Raw genomic sequence first — 20,391 nt, forward strand, 5'->3', positions numbered from 1 at the left:
AAAATCCAAACCCTGTGAAGAAAAAGTTTTGAAAAATATACATACCTTGGCCTTTTAGACGGATACAAACATGTTCAGAGCTCAGACCAACGTTAAAAGTGAATTTTTGCTTTATTGTTGATTACGAAAATGAACAGGCACCTTTTACATGGAGCTTGAACATCCCAGAAAAAAAAAATATATATAAATAACACACCCTCATTAGTGTTCATCACTCACAACAACCTGCAAACTAAAAGTTCAAAACACATCGGGGAAAAAAAAAAAAAAAAATCAAAAACAAAAAAAGATAACCGAAATAACCATGAGAAAACAAACAAACAAAAAAATATATCGTAACATCCTCACTCAAATTCTAAAAACTCCTGATCCCACCTGCTGGATGAAGGCCTTTTCTGTATCTCTGCATACTTGCTGTTCTGACTGCATTTAAATTTTCTTCACAACCTTTTGTCCTCAAAGCACAATGGCAATCTACACACCCATTATGATAGGAAAACATATCCTCCAATAGATGTCTTGGTTATATAGTTGTGTGTGTGTTTTTTTTTTTTAGATAGCTGTGGCATTATCACGTTCACTCAATCTCATTCAAGAAACTCCTCCAGACCAAACCTCCCCCCTCCCGCCCCAAAAGGTTCGTATGAATTCAAGTTGGAAAATTCAAGTATCTTACCGGATAAAAGTTGGATTAGGAATGGAGTGATTACATCCTGAACTGAGCACCGCCTCTAACGGTGAGCTCTAGTGATATTAATCTGAAACACCCTCCACCCCCTCAAAAAAAAAAAAAAAAAAAAAAACACTCCCTTCAGGCTGGAAAGACTAAAAGTCCTTGCAGTGTTTGATGTCTATATGAAAGGGTAGGGTCTAAAATTGCATGCACTGTAAAACTACTAACTTTTAAATGTTTTTGTACCACCTTAAGCCTGAAGCTGACTTGTACTGTACATACCGAAATTTGCAAAAGATGCAGACTAAATTCCAGTGAAATAAAGCACTACCTTTACGATTCACCCAGACACTAAATGCATCCTATGCGGTGTTCTGTTGCATCGTCAAAACATTTTTAAAGACCTATGTACAATATTTGCAGACAATGCATTAAGTTTACAACATAACAGTCTCTTTTGGTGGAAAATATAGTTAAATTCAAAATATTTAATAGGTATCTTTTTTTTTTCTTTTTTTTTTTTTTAGATGTGATCTCTTTATTGAAAAAGTACCTGAGCCAAAACTCTGACGGGGAACGTCACAAAAGCTTTCTGAGCGACTCCTTTGTCCTCATTCGGTGCTGCTCTGGAGATCAAACGAGGATTTACATAAAAAGACAAGTAGCAAAGGAACATCAAGAGGAACCGTACTGACCCTTCAAAAAACAAACAAAAAAAAAAAACCCATTCCAATGCATCATTTAGTCAGAAAAAAGTACAAAAGCAGATTTAAAATCAAATGTTTCAAAGACAGAAAATTAAAGCATGTTAATTTAAAAAATACATAAATATATATGCATATATATTTATATATATATAATCGTACATATTAAAAAAATGAATTAATGTTCTCTTACAGACATTCTTTAAGTGGAAGAGAGGCTGCTGCACGTCTGAACGGCTGGACTAGTGACAACTGCCCCAACCTCATGAGGAGATGTGCGCAGAGGGCCTCAGATGACTGCAGATGCATCACCTTTTCTGTTTTATCCTCATTTGTACCACAGAAGGAAGAACAGCAACCAGGCGGAAGCCGAAGAAAAACAACTGTGTAATCTCGATACAGTGGTTTCAAACAATGGCGGCTTACAGTATATCTGCAAGTGACGAATAACGCATGAATAGTTCCTTTTCAAACCAGATAACTTTCACAGTGCATAACAATAAAAATAATAATCATGGGGAAAAACAACAAAATAAAAAAAATAAAAAAAACATGAAGCATTTTCTTGGGGCTTAATGGTCAGATCCCTTCTAGAAGACAATTACGTTAGGATTTTTCTTTGCAGGCCCCAACATGCATCCATCAGTCGGTATTGCACAACACAAGTACCTTTAAAATGCACCCAACGCACAAATAAAGTAATAAATCGCCTAAACTGGAATTTTTTAAATCGTCTCTCTGCGAAACCCGCTGGCTAAGTATTCTGTCTGCCAAAAACAATACGTCCTGTGTACTTCTAAATCGCGGCGTATTTTCATTTTCTATGTTACAACCGATTAAAACATGCAGCCGATTGCCCGCTTGGAAAATGCAGTCAAGAGCCTCCAGCGCATGGTGTCCGTTATTCCAGTCAAAGGTTCAAAGACTGAATGATTAAAAAGTGCTTTATGTATGTCAGTAGGACTTCTTTCTTCTACGTTTATTACAAAGTTTGTACATTAGCATGTATCATCTGTGAAGGAGGGGGAAAAAAATGAGGTTACTATCTATCTATCTCCAAACTTAAACAGGACAAACTGTGTGTGTTTGTAGAAAGTACTCACCGTGATACCACCATTTTGTTTTCTTTGGATTTTTGTTACATGTTCTTACATAAAAAGAGTTATCAGGTGGTCGTCTCTGTGGAAAAAAAAAAAAAAAAGATACATTTCAAGTTTAACGAATGCAGACAATGCATGAAGCGGTAGTCAGAATCTTTCCAGTCCTGCAGAGGTACCTTTTCTTTGCAGCTGGACAACATGCTGATAATACTAAGACAAACTGATTGCACAGAGAGGGCTGGTGACCAGTCTTCCGTCAGAATAGATAAACAGATGTGACCGTTGCTATACACATGTGGGTGGACAGGTATATTCTCTCCTGTGAACATTACCTGCACAGTTAAAAACAAACAAATACATGGGAGGTTATTAAGATAATATACAGAATGTACAAAGCTGACTTTTAACTGGTCTGTTGGTCTAGTCAATAAAATCTCAATAAAATACAGTTTTTTTTCTTTTTTTAGCTAAAAAAAGAAAAAAAAAAAGAACCAACTCCTTCAGAAAAAAATAGGTATAAATGTATTTCTGTCCCAGAAATCAATGTTAATGATAATCTATGACTTGGCTTTTTGCAACAACAGGAGGTTCTGTGTATAGATCACAGAGGCCAGGTTTGGCCAGCTTGAGAAGAAGCAACACAAAAAAATAAAAGGTCGATCAAGACAAACAAACAGTTAAAAACAGTAAGTATGTTGGGTAAAAAGAAGTCAAACATGAATTCAATCAAATATTTTTAGACTGAGAAATGAGCAGTCAGAGATAAGAAAGGCAGACAGAGGGGGAAATGAGGGTAATGAAGGGTAACAGTGAGTTCAGCCCATCTGGCACCAGGCTGGGCCTCACTGGACAGTTCCAGAACCACACGAGTTACAAATATGCAGGAAAAACTCCAGACAAAAAGCACATATTCAATATCAATGCCGAACAAAGCTCGTTTGATTTATGCTTCATAGATCTACTTTGGAGAACAAAATAGCTCTCAATAACAATTTTATTAGTCCGATGGTGCAGCCACACTTCTGCTCCTACTTCACAATGGCGCGTTTTGTAAACAAACACGCTTAACTGAGTGACTATGTTAAGTTTTTATTTACATTGAAATGAGTACAGCTAAGTTGTTGCATGTCACATGGTGTCAACTTGAGGGACTTTTATTGGAAACCTTGATTGATAAACTGAGTGTTCTCTCGGTTTACACGAAGTATAAACTCAAGGTTCATCCCCAAACCTATAAAACTTAGTTTATGCAAAGTTCTTACTGCAGCCCATTCGTCTAGTTATTGTGTTATTGAGTTATTGAGCCTGCAGCTTGGCAGGGAGCGAGATTAGCCATCTAATTGCCGTTCCAGGAGAAACGAGCAAAGCAGCTCAGCTGCAGCTTAATGCATTTCACTTTTAATCTCTTCTTCTGCCCGTCGTAGTAATAAATACAACAATGACAACATTTCCCAGCTGAAGTGCTTAAACAGAATGAGAATATTTTATTAGAACTGCATATTATTTGATTATTTTTACAACTTAGTTGAAAGTGAGCTGTTAAATAACTCTGCTACTGCATGTTTAGGACAATATCCCCCTCGCCCCCACAAAAAAAATAAATAAAAAAATAAAAAAAATACAGAAATCACTTTAAGCAGCAAGAGTCTGTTTATGAAACCATTTGGGCCACCAATGTTTATCAGTGGGCAAATTGATGAATCTCAAAAACCATGCACACTTAGTTTCTTTTCACCAAGATACAAATAAAAAGATATGTGAATAAAAAAAAAATCAGTATCTAGCACCTTAATAGTGACAGTATGAACAGTAGAGGGCGCCTCCAGAGAGAAATACTAACCTTCCTACTAGTGGTACTAATTAAAAAGTCTAGAAGGGCAAATTTAATCATAATTTTTCATTCCAACAACTAAAACAGAGACATGTATAAATTAAAATGGTTTATTTTTCATTTTGCCAAAAGGGTTTTACTAAAAAAAAGATGAGATTTAAACAAGAAACAGACAGAAATTGTGAATGCTATGAAATCATCAATAAGCTAATTAGTGTTTCCCATTATGACTAATACATTTAAAGGTTGTTTTCCATAAAAATAAAAAGAATAAAAATAAAAAATAGATCATGTGAACTAGCTTATGTTCCGAGTATGAAGTTATTTAGTTTAGGTTTTCAACTATGAATACTATTTTTCAAACTTTACAAGCTGATTTCAGAGCCAGTTCTTGTTAAGGGTCGACTTGTACTTTGATGAAGGCCAGTGAGTGTTTATCTGTCCTGCTTTATGCTATCCAAGTTATCTTTCGCTCAGCACTTTTATCATGGTTTATGTCACTGTGCGGGTTAGGATTGGATGGGAGATATCTGAAGATGTCACTTTACCTTGTTTGACCCATTAGAGACAACATAACAATGATAAATATGTAGTCTATAAATACCCACGTGAGAGAAATCAGGGCTGCAACTGGGAGCTGCGCTTGGGCTTGCCTTCTTTGTTTATTGTGGCTTTCTAAAAACCCCTCAGTCTTGCTTACCGTGAATCTAATATATTCAAATTGCATTTAGTGGAGCAAAAACAAAGAAAAGCATCACGACGTTAAAGAAAAGTCAGCGTGATGACCTGAAAAACTATATTGTATTATAAACAAGAAACTTAATGCCTAAATAACTCTAGAAGACAAAAATGTGGTGATTTATTAAAGAAGATTGAGTGGAAGTGGATGTTTGTGACTGGACTCTAAAGTATCTAAAGCACTGGAGTGGAAAATGTATTAACTAAGGTCTTAAAGGTCAACAAGTACTGTTTTAGAACATAAATGGCTTTAAGTATAGAAGGATAGGTCGAAAAAGCAGTGCATGCATTCTCTTTATTATCTTTTCTACCTCTTGATCGAACACAGAACCGACAGTGAACTTCATCATGTAGTTCAGCAGCTATGGTAATTTGCTATTCGTACTTCAGGAGTCTGTGAGCATGTGTAAGTATCTCACAGTACTTTAAACAGTTTTTCTTTTCTTTTTTTTTGTTCACCCCACCATGTGTTTAAAAGGCACATTTTTAATAATGTTTCCATTTTCTCTTGCTTCCCACCCAAGCTTCAAAGCTCCATCTAATATGTATAGGATTAACAATCATATTAATTACTTTCTATAACAGCAGAAAAGTCTAAATGGCGGCAATGTAGTTAATGAAAGACAGGGGGGATATGCTCAGGTGGTTTGAGAGTCAATGAATAATAAAAAACACATAATTAAACACCTGAAGGTTGTTTCTGACTTACCTGAGGTGAATCAAAAGGATATCGACCACTAAATTTGAAAAGCAGCTGAAATTTCTCTCCTTCATACAACGTGCCAGGCGCACCTTCCATATCTACAATCCACCTAAAAAGGTAAAAAAAAGAAGAAAAGAAAGGCACAGTATTAAAATATGACTGGAATCTCATTCAAACAGACTGAGTACGACATTCCTCAACTCAACTAAAAATAAACACAGGTAAAGGGGGAAAAACAGGTTTGAATGAAAAAACCGGTGGCAGCAAATCTGAAATAAAAGTTTTGAGTTTTGTTCGTTGCTGTTCTGGGCCAATAGACTATAGATAATCTTCAGGTAAATTGAACTATTAGGGTAATAAATAATTTATGAAAGCTCAATGGTTATTTGTGGGTAACTTATGTAAATCTTGCTCATGATATGTGGCATTAATAATGAAATGGTTGCAAAAGGCTCCAAGATTACTGACCGAATACAAATAACCAACCTGTGCAAATCTGTCATCCTGTGTCTGAAATGGAGTGAAATCAAGAATTGAGTGGATTTCTGTAACTTGACAGAGATCACAGCATCACACCATGCCAGAGTGTATTAAGAAGACAAAAATTCAGAGTTTGTCCTGGTATCTTTGTTAATGGTTAACAGAAAAGCAGACTTTCTCCCTGATGCATGAAAACTGTGGCACCCGCTTTAAGACATCCAGACGATGGAAATTCCCAGGTCAATAGCTCAGACAAAGAAAAAAAAAAGACACAAAGTGTTTCTCTTGAACACATTTAAACTTAAGGCAATGCTGTTCAATAGGTGGTTTAAACAAGTTCAGCAAGGCTTGTTGCGACAGAAGATAGATAAGGCTTAAAAAGGCAACAACCCAGCTAACCACATTTACAAGCTACAAGCTAGGCTGTCTCTATTCTATTTTTCATAAATCTAATTGTACACAGGTATTTTAATAAGTGACATCTCCTCTGTCACTTTAATAAGCATACTTTTAGAAAACATTTTATTCTTCATTTGGTTTTGAAGACCCCACCATGAAGGATCATATCTAGAAGATAGTGTGCTCCATCATCAAACTTTAAAAATAAACATCTTACTTTAACTGTACCATCAAAAGCTTTCAATGCGTCTCCACTGACAATGAATATTTAGCTGGATTTTGACAGCGGTCTGGTAATAACATGATATCCCATTCATTCGGAAGACAAAATCTATTTTCACATCAGGAGTCTGTGCTGACCGAGCCAAAAGTAATTTAATCCGTATCTGATGGAAGCGACTTTTTTTTTTTTTTTTTTGTGCTTTTAACTCAAACATGGAATGTAGCTCTTAGCTCCTAAACAGTTTATATGATACAGAAGTGACATGTAATCTATCAAAATCTAAAACTGACTTTGCTGATGATACATTTAATCAAGTAAAAATTTGAAACAGCTTCTGATAGTGGATGGACAGAAATGCATCAACACTAAATTATTATAAAGTCCATTATGGATACAGTTTTATCCAAATTGTTGTTTTGGTCTGAAGACAATCAGCCCACCCACTGAAATGATGTGACTGCCCTTAAGCTGCACGGTTATTACCTGAACCACTTAGGGAAAAAATAAATCTTCATAGAACGCCATCAAAATAAACACTGATGTGCATCGAACGTCAATCTCAGTCACGCTGGTGTTTTCATGCACACTTAATTCAAGTGACTTCAGGTTTCAGTGATGTTATAGAAACATCATCAGACTGGTTTTCTCAGCTTACTGTGGCTTTAAAGTAACAGATAAAGCATTTTACATGACATCTCTTTGAAGATTTTTATTTTATTTTTTTTAAACTATGCTACACTAATCGTAAAATGTTTAGATTTATTAAATGTTTTATTCTGTCTATATTTATGTTACTTGCTTTACAAACTGATTTAATTTTTTTGCAATTATATTGTAAATGGTAATATTACAAAAAAAAATGCAGCACCACAATAAAAAAAAAAGAAGCAAAAAGTAAAGAACAAACATGCTAATTCTATTCTGATACTAAAATCAGAAGGTGACTGGAACATGACAATCTCTGACTGGAAATACAGATAAGAAATCCAATAGATTTATAAAGGATGTTGGTTTTTTAAAAATTTAAAAAGAAAAAAAAAAAAAAAAGCACATAAACTCCTCCGTACATCATACGTCTGCCACTGCATGGACATACTGCTAGTGATGTCACCGAAATCTCGGTGAATGATGCCTGACATGAGCCGCTAAGAGCAGAGCCAAGGACAAAACGCTCAACATCATCCAATTCGCCATAGTCAGCTGGTAATATGACACAGTCAATAAATGTAACATTAAACCATATGGACAAAGGACGGCTGGGGGGAGAGGTCAAGTTACATAAATATGCTGCAGAGGAGACACAACAGGTTTTTTTTTTGAGGTGGCATTTTCCTTACTGCCTGCCTCTAATTATGACATCAAACCTCATTATCTAATGAGAAACAGAGACAGGGTGTACCATAAATAAAAGCTATCAAACTGACAACGCATCATCGCAGTAGAGACATTGCATCAAAGTGTCTCTTGGGAAGTTTTTTTTTCTTCTTTTTTTTTTTTTCCCCCCCTTAAGGGGGGATGCTTCCTGAACTAAAGCAGAGTGATTCCCTACTGCTGTTCATCACTCCAGCTGAGATACAACCCTAACAGAGACTTTTCAACCTCAGAGCAGAGAACAGCATACACACACCCATACATACCACCTGAAACCTGTAAAGCGAAAGGATCACAGGAGCCAGCTGAACTGGTTGGGAGACTTGTCAGTCATGAAAAACAAAACAAAAAAAAAAAAACTATTCATATGCTTCATTGCCCAGGTGACTTATGTAATGAAGAAAGTACAAAAACGTACCATCTTCCCTGTGCCAACAACTTGCTAAAACTTCCACTTATCCCCTGGAAGAAAGCATGGATCACAAATACTCCTCTTTGGAAAAACATTTTCCAAAGAGCAAGCACAAATGTGGAAGAACACGGAGGTCAAGAAAGTCTCCTTTGTTTGTTTCATCTTAATTTCAGCAGATTATGTGGTTAAAATGAAGTACTTTGAACAGGTTTGCTTCACATGAATATCGTCTTGAGTTGTTTGCGCCACCGCTGAGCAGGAGTGACGTCAGCACATCGTGGTCGGGTAGACGACAGTGACGCCTCATAAAGAATCGTGGAACGAGGCGGCAACTTTTAAAGGTATTAAAGGGAGCGTTGCAGTTTTTAAACAACAACAACAACATCAACAACAACAACAAAGTACCGACCTTCATTAACAATCGAAAGAAAAACCGAACCGCAACAACATCCGCTGACTTTCAGGGAAGGAATGCAGGGAAAAAGGTTAGCTCCAAGCAGCCTGTGTTCCCTGTTATTTAACCCCAGCGCATGAATGCCAACCGTTGAATATTTTATTAGAGTGGAGAGCGACACTGAGCATTAGAGACAGTCTTCTGAGGGGCCAGAACTACCAGTCGCTAAAATGACCCCGATTCTTTCCATGCAGGAGCTCCATCTTACCTCCAAACCTAATTTACTGAACAAGCAACCTCCTCTCCACACCAGTCGAAACATTTAGCCTTTCGTGGAAGTCAACCAGTTTGTAAAAACATTAGAAATAATAAAACTTCTGATGTGATTTTTATTTTATTTTATTTTTATTTATTTTTTTTACAGATTACTACATTTGAGGAATTTTTTGCAATGCTAAAATAAGCAGGACATTGATACTCACTGTGTGATGGTGTTCTGTACACTTTTCTCATTGAGCGTCATTCCTGGGGGTGGATCATTTTGCAGAGCTAATAATTCCTTTTGTAGCCGTTTCTGTCGAAAAGCATATGTCACAAAACGGCACTCGAACATGACTTAAAGGAAAGCAGTACAAAACAACTTACTAAGGCCAAACAGAGGAGCATTAAAATACATTTGACTTGTACACAGTAACGATGACATCAATGGAAATTATCGTAATGTAATCTAGTGTTATATAATTTACATCTTAAAACTAAGTTCAGTATGATAATGTGTTAAATAATGACTATACTCGAAAATAATAATGAATACTTTTAAGTGTGAAAACAACAAGTATGAAAAAATTACCATACATACAAACTGACAATAAATGCATTTATATAGATAGATTATTTAAAAGATGGAATTAGGAAAAGAAAGTGTCAAATTTAGAAAACAAATGACATCAACATCACCTCAGTGTCAACGTGTGCAATATTGTAATTGCTAAGAGGACAGCTTGGATGCAATATTTGATGGGCTATTATATTTCAAGTGTCATGCATCCGTTAAATGCATTTGGTCAGTTAGATGTGCTCTCAATGTCCTAAATTACACACACTTGCTATACTCTATGTTTTAGGAGGCGAGATGCTAATGCTTGAAGAGTAATGAGGACATGATAGAAAAGAAGAGTGAGAAAAATGTGGATTAAACGCAACAGATCTCATTGTGATATTCAACAACAACGTGTTAAAGAGCATATTTTCCCAACAGGGCTCAGTTTCATTCAAATATATTTTCTTTCAAGGTACATTTCAACAGGTCAAGCAGGTTTACCTACATAAAGGACCTACATCCTTAAATATTTTGCTGTTCAATCAGCTATGGTTTTTGTTGAAGTTGCACAGCCTGCAGCAACAAATTTACAAGGGTGTTGAAGAGATATGAAGAGTTGTAGCAAACATGCAAAGACAAGCGATCTCCTCGTGTTTCTTTTGGCAATAAGTTTGGCTGTGTAAAAGCCTTCGAGAGTGCATTATTTCACAATAGAACTATATACTTTGTCAATACCGTGTAGATTTTTTTTTTTTTTTTACTTTCTCAGGCTCTTGTTTAATCAGGAACAGGGATGAGTTGGGGTGCATTGTCATGGTATAAAAAAACTGGGGAAAAAAAAATAACATTATGATCTTAATAGGAGGAATAGCTTGCACTCCTGAAGTTTCCACGCTATTTTTTTTTTTCAGCCAGAAATATTTTCAAGCCAAGTCTGTGTTTTTATAAACAAATGATAGAAGGGTAGCAGTTTTCTTTCAACCATCTAACCAGAAGTGGTAACTTGTTAGATAGCTAACCAGAGCTGAGTGGGATTACTCTTTGCAAAAATAAAAAATAAAAAAAAATTGCGGAAACACTCCATTAAGCTCTTTCTCTTGCATCAAAGTAAATCGTAGGAAGGAATATTTATTGGTTTTGAAACGGGAACTTTTAGTAGCCTTGGTACTGCCTCATATCTAATCAGGACTGGTTGTGAGCTGGTAATAAAGCAAGTAGTAGCTAGATCAACCAGTTTACATACATGGTAGATAAATATTAAATAAATACAGATCTTTGTTTATTTTAAAAAAATATATAACTTTTAAGTCGTCAGGTTTTTTCAGGTTTTTAATGTGCACTTTTCTATGACATTATGCCGCATGTATTTAGTTAATCTCAACAAATATACCGGTGTTGATACGGACAATTAAAAACATGTTTAAACGATCTGACTCGAGAGTTAACGGTAAGTAACAAACCCAGTAGAGAGTTAATAATAAATGGATGCATTTTCATCAATAACCTACAATTGACGTTCCATAATCAATACGTTCTTTACGTATTGTCTGTCGGGTCTCTTTTGACTTTTTGCGTCTGTTGTACGGAAGCGATACACCTGTTCAGGTCCGGTTGAAACTGTATTTAACTGCGCACCGTGTCGTTAGCGAACTAGTCGACCAAACAGCGACCAACTATTAAAATGACTTCCAAAATTGTCAGTACCACATTTCCTTAAATTATCACCCCTTGTCCTTCTGAGAAAAAGCCACAGGCAAGCATCAACACGTAGGAAGCTAGTTTCCCTGTCCTCTTCAGCTTGCCGATGATGATGAAGAGCTAATACTGCTGCTAGCAAAAACCAAGCGCCGAACCTGAGTAGTTTAGGGATACATTTCACGGCTTCCACCCAAATGTCAGTGCCGCTCTTTGATAAATACACATACGCAAATAAACTGGCAGTCAAAAGCCGAGAAAGATCAAAACGGAGAGCCGGTAAATTACATATATTTGCTCGCTATTAATTGTATCCTTACCTGCATCGACGCCATGATGGAAACCCCCCCCTCCCCTCCTGCATCAGCGCAGAGTGGAGAACTGTGCGTCAGGGAGTCACGTGACGACAGAAGTTGTTTTGACAGTGAGAAACGCTTCACGTTGCCTGACTGACGCATCGCCTACACCCAGGTCACTGCTCAGTCACTTCAGGTCGCTCACAAAATGTGAGGCGGGTGTAGAGCTTCAACAGAAATTTTAATAAGACAAAAAAAAAAAAAAAGAAGTATGCGGGGTTAAAAGCAGGAGCTCACATGACATAAGCGTCAGCCAATGACCTCTGCGCAAGGAGGGCTAAACCTGTGTGACATCATGAGTAAAGGAAAATGCTAATTTATTTGATCATTTATTACATTTATATGCACACAATATCTACCCCAGTTAATATTTTTATGTTAGAATTAGTAATGTGTATTTTTTTTTTCCAACAGCTTACGAATTTTATCAGCTTTGTTCTGTTAAAACAGAATATTTAATAAATTTGAATATCTTTTAACAGCTTATTTAATTAATTGGATTTTTAAAGTCATAAATTGCATAAATTCAACATAGATATTTTAACTGTTTTTTATTAATGTTGATGCTTGTGCAGAAAAAAAATTACAACTGATTTAATTAACCATTTTTTGTTTTTTTAAATACCGAGATATGATGTCATGGTTATTCATTAGAGCACACAATCAAAGTGAAAACTGATTAGAGAGGTCCAGATGGCATTCATTAACACCATCCAGAGGTTTAACAAAAATAACAGTTGTAGTTCATGGATGTGTCCATATGTAATGACTTAAAATCCAACTCCACTTACAGTTCAATCTCCCCCAATCTTCATAAAACTATGGTTATCATTGTTGGTTGTGTACCTTTTCTTACCACACTTTTTTCCTTCCACCCAACCTTCCATTTCCATCTGCACTCTGTGAACAGTCAGCTTTATTTTTTTATGGCCTGCTGTCTTTGCAGAATGTGTATTTGTGAGACAATCATCACATCAGTAATCACCCTCATGGATGTACAGACAATAATGGAGCATTTCTAGATCAAATGTCCTTTTAACTGTATGCCATAATCATAACAAACATTAATGCTTGAATTACATTGTGTGCAATGAATCTGTGCAATTTGATTTTCACTTTTTGTAATGATTCATTAAAATAATCTTAGTGTGCATGGATACAACAGATTATTTTGCTATATTCTAATTTTATGAAAACTCAGTTTTGGGTTTTCATAAGATGCAAACTATATCAAAAATTGCAGAAATACATATATTTAATATGTAAGTGCAATTAATTTATTTCCAAGTTTCACTGAAACTCTTAAGACATATTCTAATGTAGTGAAAGGTGCCTGAGCAAGCTCTTACCTTATATCAGATTTTGAAAAAGTACAAATTTTTCAGATGTAAGCTGTCATACCCAATATGTCACAATATAATTTAGAAACACGTATTCTCATTGTTTACAATATGTCACAATATAGTTCAGAAATATGTATACTCATTGTTTACTGAAATTCCTCCAGCAGTTGATCACGTTTGGAGTAAGCGGCACAAGTTAAATATTTCAGAATAAATATTGCATGAAAGTTTTAATATGTTTAAAAACCTTTATGCAATTAAGAAAAGAGAAAATCTGTAGGCACCCTGTTTTAATTAGGACACATTTGAAGTAATTCTTTTTCAAACATTTGTGCCCCATGTTCAAAAATATGGAAAGCCTAATGCATTTTATTTCACACTTGTGGAACTAAAGCATTCAAAACACTTGAATCCCGTTTACTGTAAAAATGACATTTATGTTTGCGTTTCATGCAGAGAAGCAGACACCAGAGGAAAAACTGCTCACCGAACAGGCATTTATTTACTATGTAGAGGTCAGGACATTTCTGTGGAATGTCCGCCTGGCTTCCATTTTAAAATGACATTTTTTAGTAATTCAAGGGAAACCATGACAACAGAAAAGAAGCAAAAAAAAAAAGTATAATGTGAAATAAATTGCAAAACAATTAAATACTGGAAGGAAAAAAAAAAAAACTCAAAAGAAAATGTTTCAGGTTTTTACATCCATGTTGTAACTTTAACAATCCAAAAAATTCGCAGCCATGAGCAGTTCCAGAGCGATCTCGGGAGCGATGGGGAACTCTGGTATTTCTGTGGAGCTGTTGGTATAACGGACCTTGTAGGTGAAATACATGCAGACCTTGGACAGGACGTGGGACGGGATCTCCCTGAAGTTCACCTCGTTGGTTTCGTTCTCCGCAAACTGTCCTGCAAGGTTGCAAAAAGCGTGAAGCAGGCCAATGAGAAAACTTGTGACAAACAGGTTTGACGACTCGTAGGCAAGCCACTTCTGGTTTTGTAGGACACAACTTAAAAAATCCCCCCCGCACCCCCCCCAAAAAAATAAAAAAATTAGAGAAGAAAGTGGGGGGGGGGGATGCATTTTTTCTATTAATATCTGCACAAGACTAATGGTGCATATTTGTCTGCAATTTAATTACCTTAAAAACATAACTGTTTTCAGATTTTACACTCAACTCCTCAATTGGGCAAATCCTGCACCAATCAGTAAGAGTTCAAGAGTCCTAACATGTGTGTGAGGAGAACAGACCTGAGTAAACCTCTGCTTAAGTCAATCAAGCGTGTTTAAATGTTGTAAGCCAAACCTGGACGCAGAGAGCTATCTTGAGCTGATTACCTACACGGTAGCGTGTTTGATTAACTCTAAAACCACCAGGGGCTAGTTTGACTCCCTGAGGATTTTCATCCTTGCAGCTGCAAGGGCATGGATCCTCTTATGACGCCGGTAAACGCTGACTGCATCCGTGGCGCAACACAGAACGGAAAACTCGAAGCAATACACCAAATATGTTATGAATCTCAAATATTTTGGACATAAAGTGAAGAGTCAAAGAGTGATGCAATTACCAAAAGAAAAAGAACGGGGGACTTCAACATCAATTGCACCATATTTAAGGAATCTTAAGAAACACGGGTCATTTACAAAATGTCTCAATACATTTTTCTTGCATGGTTCCATCATGGACTTCACTGAAAAACCCTGAAAAATTTCTCAAAGGAAAAATTTAAAAAAATGCCCGACATGGAAAAACATAGCTTCATGCGACAAAGTGACTAAAGGGATTAAAACCAAAACATTTTTCATCAATAAAGAGTCAAAGCTGAAATGTACATATTGTGGATATTAGTTCAGATTAGACATAATCTTTGCCATCACATATTGTAAAGAAAAAGCAAAGCGTTAAAAAGTTAAACAATCAGATTTGAGTCCTCAAGCAACTTTGAGTCCTGAAACGTGAAGACTATGGCTTCTATTGTCTATAATTATTAAACAACACGGCTTTATACATCCACAACAATCAGTGATTCATTTTCTATCAATCATTACTTGTAATCAACAGCTAGATAACACTGACCTGCTTTATCTGAATTAAGTAATTTACTGACAAAATGACAAAAATGCTTCACTTGAAATAACCATTACAACAAAACTATTACAGTGTTGGTGTTCATAAAAGGATGTGTCCGTGAGAAAAATGGCAACTAACTACTAATAATTGTTTTGTGGCATCAAGTCATGTTTTTTTTTTTCTCACAGAAGGCGGCAATGAAGATCAAAACATAATTTGAGAAAGGATCCACAATGTCTGCATTTCAGTTTTGTTTTTCTTTTGTGAGACGACAAGACTCATAATTATTGGTCCTAATTTTAATTCTTTAAATCATGTTAACAATAAAAAAAAAAAAGGAAGGAGCTTTGTAGTTTGTTTGTTGTGGTCACTTTATATTCAAGAGGGCTGCGCAGTAGATAGAAAGGCATTTATCCTCTATCCAGGATATCCAGAACCCTAAACATTATGCCCTCTGCATGAACTTTTTGAACTGTTGTCATCAGCTGTCAGGCTAACTGTAGCAACCGTATCCAAAATGGAACCACAAGCTGGCAAAAACAGACCTACCAGCCACCTCGTGTCACTGCCGTGGTTTTTCTTTAATCTTACCTAGAGATATTTCCCATCATTAATCTCTTTACTGCTTCTTCACAATGTTTTCAAGCTTCAGGAAATGTCTACTTTTGTTGTATGTTATTTAATGTACAACTAATACACCCATTTGATTTGGAATCCACTCCTTTTACAAAAATATCCCTACAACACAAAAGTCTTGCCAGGCAAGAGAACCATAAACAAAATGCTGATCAAAGCATTTTACAGCTCAAAAACAATTTTTTAATCATAAAGAAGAGCTCAAATGCCCTGGCTTAGTCCTCACCTGGGCCACTTAACATGGCTTTGATGGTTCCCGATGTTAAGGCATGTTCTCTTTTCACAATGAATTCATGGCCGTCTGAGGAGATGAGCTTCACATACATGGCATCTGGCCCTTCACAGCCACCAAAAGTTCTCTCCTCGCCATCTGTCAAGTCATAATATAAAAATGACAATCTGAGACTAAATAGCACAGTGGCAAACGATCTCTAGCCGTTTTTTTTCAGTTAACTACCGAAAAACAAACTGTGAAACAGCAAATTGATTTTATGGACTGACAACAGAATTTTTTTTAATAAAGGTAGAGATAAATGTGTGACATGACTCCTCACCCATCTTGTTCCGGGATTTCTGTTAATCCTAAAAGCCAAAGTAGAAAAACACAGAACATAATTTAATTCGTCTAAAATTTAATTGAAAGATGTGAAAATGAGTAAACATCTGACATGTCAAACTGGTCAATTCTAAATAATGATTAGATTATTGACGGTAAAAAAAAATTATGTAAGCCCCATTCGGTTTACTGGAAGTGATTTCTGACAGTCACTGCGGAACTTTAAATTTAGCCAAGATAAACACTGTCCAGAAAATCTACAGACAGTTGCTAATGTACACATAAATATGTATAACTATGACATAAGCATGGCTATGTTTTTAGGAAGTTTCAACCATATCGGCAGCGGCCTGTTTGTTTTCAGATAATGTTTTTAAACGCGTTGGCGTTAGCAGTGGTAGCTAACGGAGCTAACTCATTTTAAAATAGACAAAATATCTTCCCAATAACTGATCTCTGTGTAAACAGCATAGCAGACATTTATTTCGGGAAATAATACAATAATGGGCATTTAGTCAAGATAAAAAAAGGTGTTCTTACCGCCGTGTGGATAACTGAGCTAGGGAGATAAAATTTCAGCTAACGTTAGCCACCCGGAACTAATTTGTTGGTGGTACCCGGTCGGTCCGCGATAAATGTGTTCCGTGTAATTTTTTTTCCTACCATGTGATATAAATATTTACATTTAATAAATACATACATTATGTATAAATATATTTTTTATTAATTAAAAAAATAGAAAATTACAAATTTAAATAAATATGCTCAATTATCCATATTTCTAAGAAACAACAGAAATACAACAACATATGGGCCAATCTCAAAGAAATACACTTTCTAAAGAAATAACTTACATCAAGCGTATTCATATACAAGTATATTCCCCGTGTGCTTCTTTTTTTTCAGAGGCCCAGCTTGATGATAATCTTCTGATTTTACCATATGGAATTCAGACTAATTAAGCAGTTTCAGTTGACAGGAACGTGTTTTGTAAAGTTTATTTGTTTTATTTTTATTTTTCTAATGATGTAAAACAAACAGCTGCCAGAGTTCAAGTTTGGATGTGATTATGTTTTAAAATAAAAGTCAAGGTGGTGGTACTTGGAGTATAAAAACCTGAGAACCACGTGGTAAAATGACTTTGAATTTGCTCTTGATTTACAGGTCATTGCGCTCTTTCTCCAAAAGGGGGCGCCTGTGCCTCTCTGCCTCCACCTCCCTTGATGAGTTAAAGCAGGTGGTTGTGGGACATGACAGAGACATTTTGCTAGCCCATAAATCTGGATTCAACAGAGAAGACGTGTACCGTGTACCCCTTATGCATTTTCATAGGTCCACCCAATAAAAATGAAACATATTATTAATAATAAAACATATCATACCAGTTTTATCTATTTATCTATTCATTTGATTTTAGAAAATGTAAAAAGTACACCACTTACAGTGGAGCTTTGCTACAAGGTTGAATAAAAGAACCTCCTTCTTAAACCAAATAATTCAGCTCGTCGTTTAAATCAAAAAGCTGTTAAGTTCATTCCAGCCCATTAAGCCCTTAAAACTCCAAACTCCAAAGCTATGTTCATAGTGTGACTTTGCCCATATCCTAGTGTGGAGTACTTTCAAGAGGAAAAGTGATGACTGGTGAAATCTGAGGCTTCCAAATGGACAGAGTTATCTGAGCTGTGACACTGACAGCTTGAACTCTGAGTGTGACTGTAAATTGCGCCGTTTGAACCAGAAGAGCTCACAGAGGGAGCACAGTGCTCCTCATATGCCGGGGTGATGAATTTTTGTATTGATTAGCACTTTGTTAATTTAGGATGTTTTCAAAAGGCCAACAGATTTCTGTTTTCCCTAGACATCTCTGGCCAGTATTTAATAACCGAGTGTGCCTATTGGTGGAACAGATGTCAGCAGCGACTCATGTAGAGGTGACATCTGACCTGGAGTTTCTGTCTGAGCTTTAGTTATCCTGTCATTTTATCTTCCTGAGTGGTCTTGCAACCTCTGCCACTGTCTGTGCTTCTTGTAAACTCTCGCACACAACTCACCCACAACTCACTCACGACCAAAAACAATCACTGACCTTCCATTACACCATTAGTACTTGATCATAAGTGGGCGGGAGAGAGCAGCCGCTTTGATGTCTTTCTGATATGACCCGCCCGGCTGCAGCTGCTCTCAGCTCTATTTTGGGGGGAAGGCTGCTGCAGGCCTTCAGAACAGGGCTTCCTAAACGCAACACATAAACATAGACAATACATACAAATTCTCTTGTCTGGCCCAGCCCCAACGACAGTCCCTTCAACCACTCTGAAGACAGTTTCACATGCCTCTCAAAGCTGGTGAGGAAACATTAGGGTGCAGGTAATAAGCAAGAAAAGGCAGCCGCCGTTTTATAAGTGAAGCATGAGACATATTACATACTTTTCATGGACCAAAAAACATGCATTCTGTTATATACAGTGCCTTGAATTTTAATTCTGCATACAATCATATCTTGATGTATTTTATTTGGGATTTTATGTGGTAAAGAAACGCAAAGTAGTGCATTATGAAGAAAAGTAAAGTTTAAATTTTTTTTTACAAATAAAATTCTGCTGTACCAAACTGCCTTCTGAAGCCATCCAATTAGTGTCTGCTTGTTTGTATGGTTTAAAGAAACTCAGTGTTTTGAACTTTTCTGGAAGATTATTCCAGATTAGCATAGTTAGATCAGAAAACATTGTCCGTGCTGAAGATTTCACAGATTATGGCACAAATATTAAGCTGCCCATTGAGTATGACTCATAGAAGTAGCCAAAAGTTGCATGGTAACTCTGGAGAAGCAGCAGAGATCAACAGCTCAGGGAGAACAATCTGCTGACTGGACCATTAGTGTAGTAGCTGTGCACTGCATAAATGTGCCCTTTAGTGGAAAGTGACAAATGGTAACCCATTGTTTTGCTTAACAAAAGTTTTAAAAATAGCTTCTTTTTTTTTCTTTCTAATTACTTAAACGAGCCATGTAGCAAATATACAGACAAAACATACTCTGTTCTAATGAGACCAAAATTAAACTTTCTGGCTTAAATATAAAATTATATGTGTAGCAGAAAATTTATAATATACTGCACATCACTCTGAACACAGCTTTTTCACAGTGAAATGTGGTGGACACAGCATGATGCCATGGAGATGTGCTTCTTCTGCAGGTACAGGGATGCTGGTTCAGAGCTAACAGGAAGATGGGAGCTAAATATAGGACAATACTTGATGAAAACCTGTAACAGGCTGCACAAGACTTGAGATTGGGATGGAGGTCAACGCTCCAGCATGGAGTCAGAGCTACTGTGAAGTCATTTAGATTAAAGCATATCCATGTGTTTGAATGGCCCAGTCAAAGTTCATGGCTAAATCTAACAGATTATCAGTAGTAGAGGTTTCATGATCCCTGGACTTCCAGGTTAGTTTTGCCTTAGATGAGTGTTCAGGTTCTTTTGGTGTGACTCGTTCCAGTGTTATGTTCTGTTCTGTCAGCTCATCGGTTCATGTCTTATCACAGCTGCAATTGGATCAACTTGCTCCTGTTCTCCGTAATCACCTCCACGGCATTCAAATACTGATGTGGTCAGTCCATTCCTTTCCAGATCCCTCCTTTGCTTACCCAGTGTTATCCTTTTGCACCTGTCTGATTCCGTGCCTGTCCTCCTCTTGTGTTTCTCACCGGTTTAGATCTCTCCCCACTTCCCCAGTGTGCTCTGTAAGTTTATAATTCTTGAGACTGCAACTCTACCACAACAAATCATGACAGATGCTGTCCATGTCATCTGTCTGAGCTTGAGGGACTTTTATTCAATATTTTCTATTGAATAAATATTTGCACCAAATTTTGTTGGTTTAAAG

General features: G+C 36.5%; 2 protein-coding genes across 2 annotated transcripts; both read right to left on the reverse strand.

Moving 5' to 3' along the window:
- Positions 1-92: 92 nt before the first annotated feature.
- Positions 93-12,011, reverse strand: LOC106937249 (ubiquitin conjugating enzyme E2 W). Its single transcript, XM_015018655.1, has 6 exons — positions 11,864-12,011; positions 9,511-9,602; positions 5,756-5,858; positions 2,654-2,809; positions 2,481-2,556; positions 93-2,389 (listed from the first exon to the last, which is right to left on the reverse strand). The coding sequence occupies exons 1-6, from the start codon at positions 11,999-12,001 to the stop codon at positions 2,376-2,378; spliced, it is 579 nt and encodes a 192-aa protein (XP_014874141.1). The 5' UTR covers positions 12,002-12,011; the 3' UTR covers positions 93-2,375.
- A 1,916-nt stretch (positions 12,012-13,927) lies between these two features.
- Positions 13,928-17,135, reverse strand: eloc (elongin C). Its single transcript, XM_015018653.1, has 4 exons — positions 17,047-17,135; positions 16,505-16,532; positions 16,177-16,320; positions 13,928-14,151 (listed from the first exon to the last, which is right to left on the reverse strand). Exons 2-4 carry the CDS (start codon positions 16,506-16,508, stop codon positions 13,961-13,963), a joined length of 339 nt encoding a protein of 112 aa, XP_014874139.1. The 5' UTR covers positions 16,509-16,532; positions 17,047-17,135; the 3' UTR covers positions 13,928-13,960.
- Between the last annotated feature and the right edge of the window lie 3,256 nt (positions 17,136-20,391).

This window comes from Poecilia latipinna, unplaced genomic scaffold (genome assembly GCF_001443285.1).
Source record: "Poecilia latipinna isolate Pla-1442-1.1 unplaced genomic scaffold, P_latipinna-1.0 Scaffold2302, whole genome shotgun sequence".
In the NCBI taxonomy this organism is placed as follows: Eukaryota; Metazoa; Chordata; class Actinopteri; order Cyprinodontiformes; family Poeciliidae; genus Poecilia; species Poecilia latipinna.

What these genes read in the sequence shown, in the direction of transcription:
- LOC106937249 (XM_015018655.1), bottom strand. Translation starts at nt 12,001, where the DNA reads ATGCGTCAGTCAGGCAACGTGAAGCGTTTCTCACTGTCAAAACAACTT. An exon ending in ATCCTTTTGATTCACCTCAG is followed by an intron (nt 2,810 to 5,755) that starts GTAAGTCAGAAA and finishes TTAACTGTGCAG; the next exon opens with GTAATGTTCACAGGAGAGAA. An exon ending in TGTCCAGCTGCAAAGAAAAG is followed by an intron (nt 2,557 to 2,653) that starts GTACCTCTGCAG and finishes TTTTTTCCACAG; the next exon opens with AGACGACCACCTGATAACTC.
- eloc (XM_015018653.1), bottom strand. An exon ending in AGCCATGTTAAGTGGCCCAG is followed by an intron (nt 14,152 to 16,176) that starts GTGAGGACTAAG and finishes GCAACCTTGCAG; the next exon opens with GACAGTTTGCGGAGAACGAA.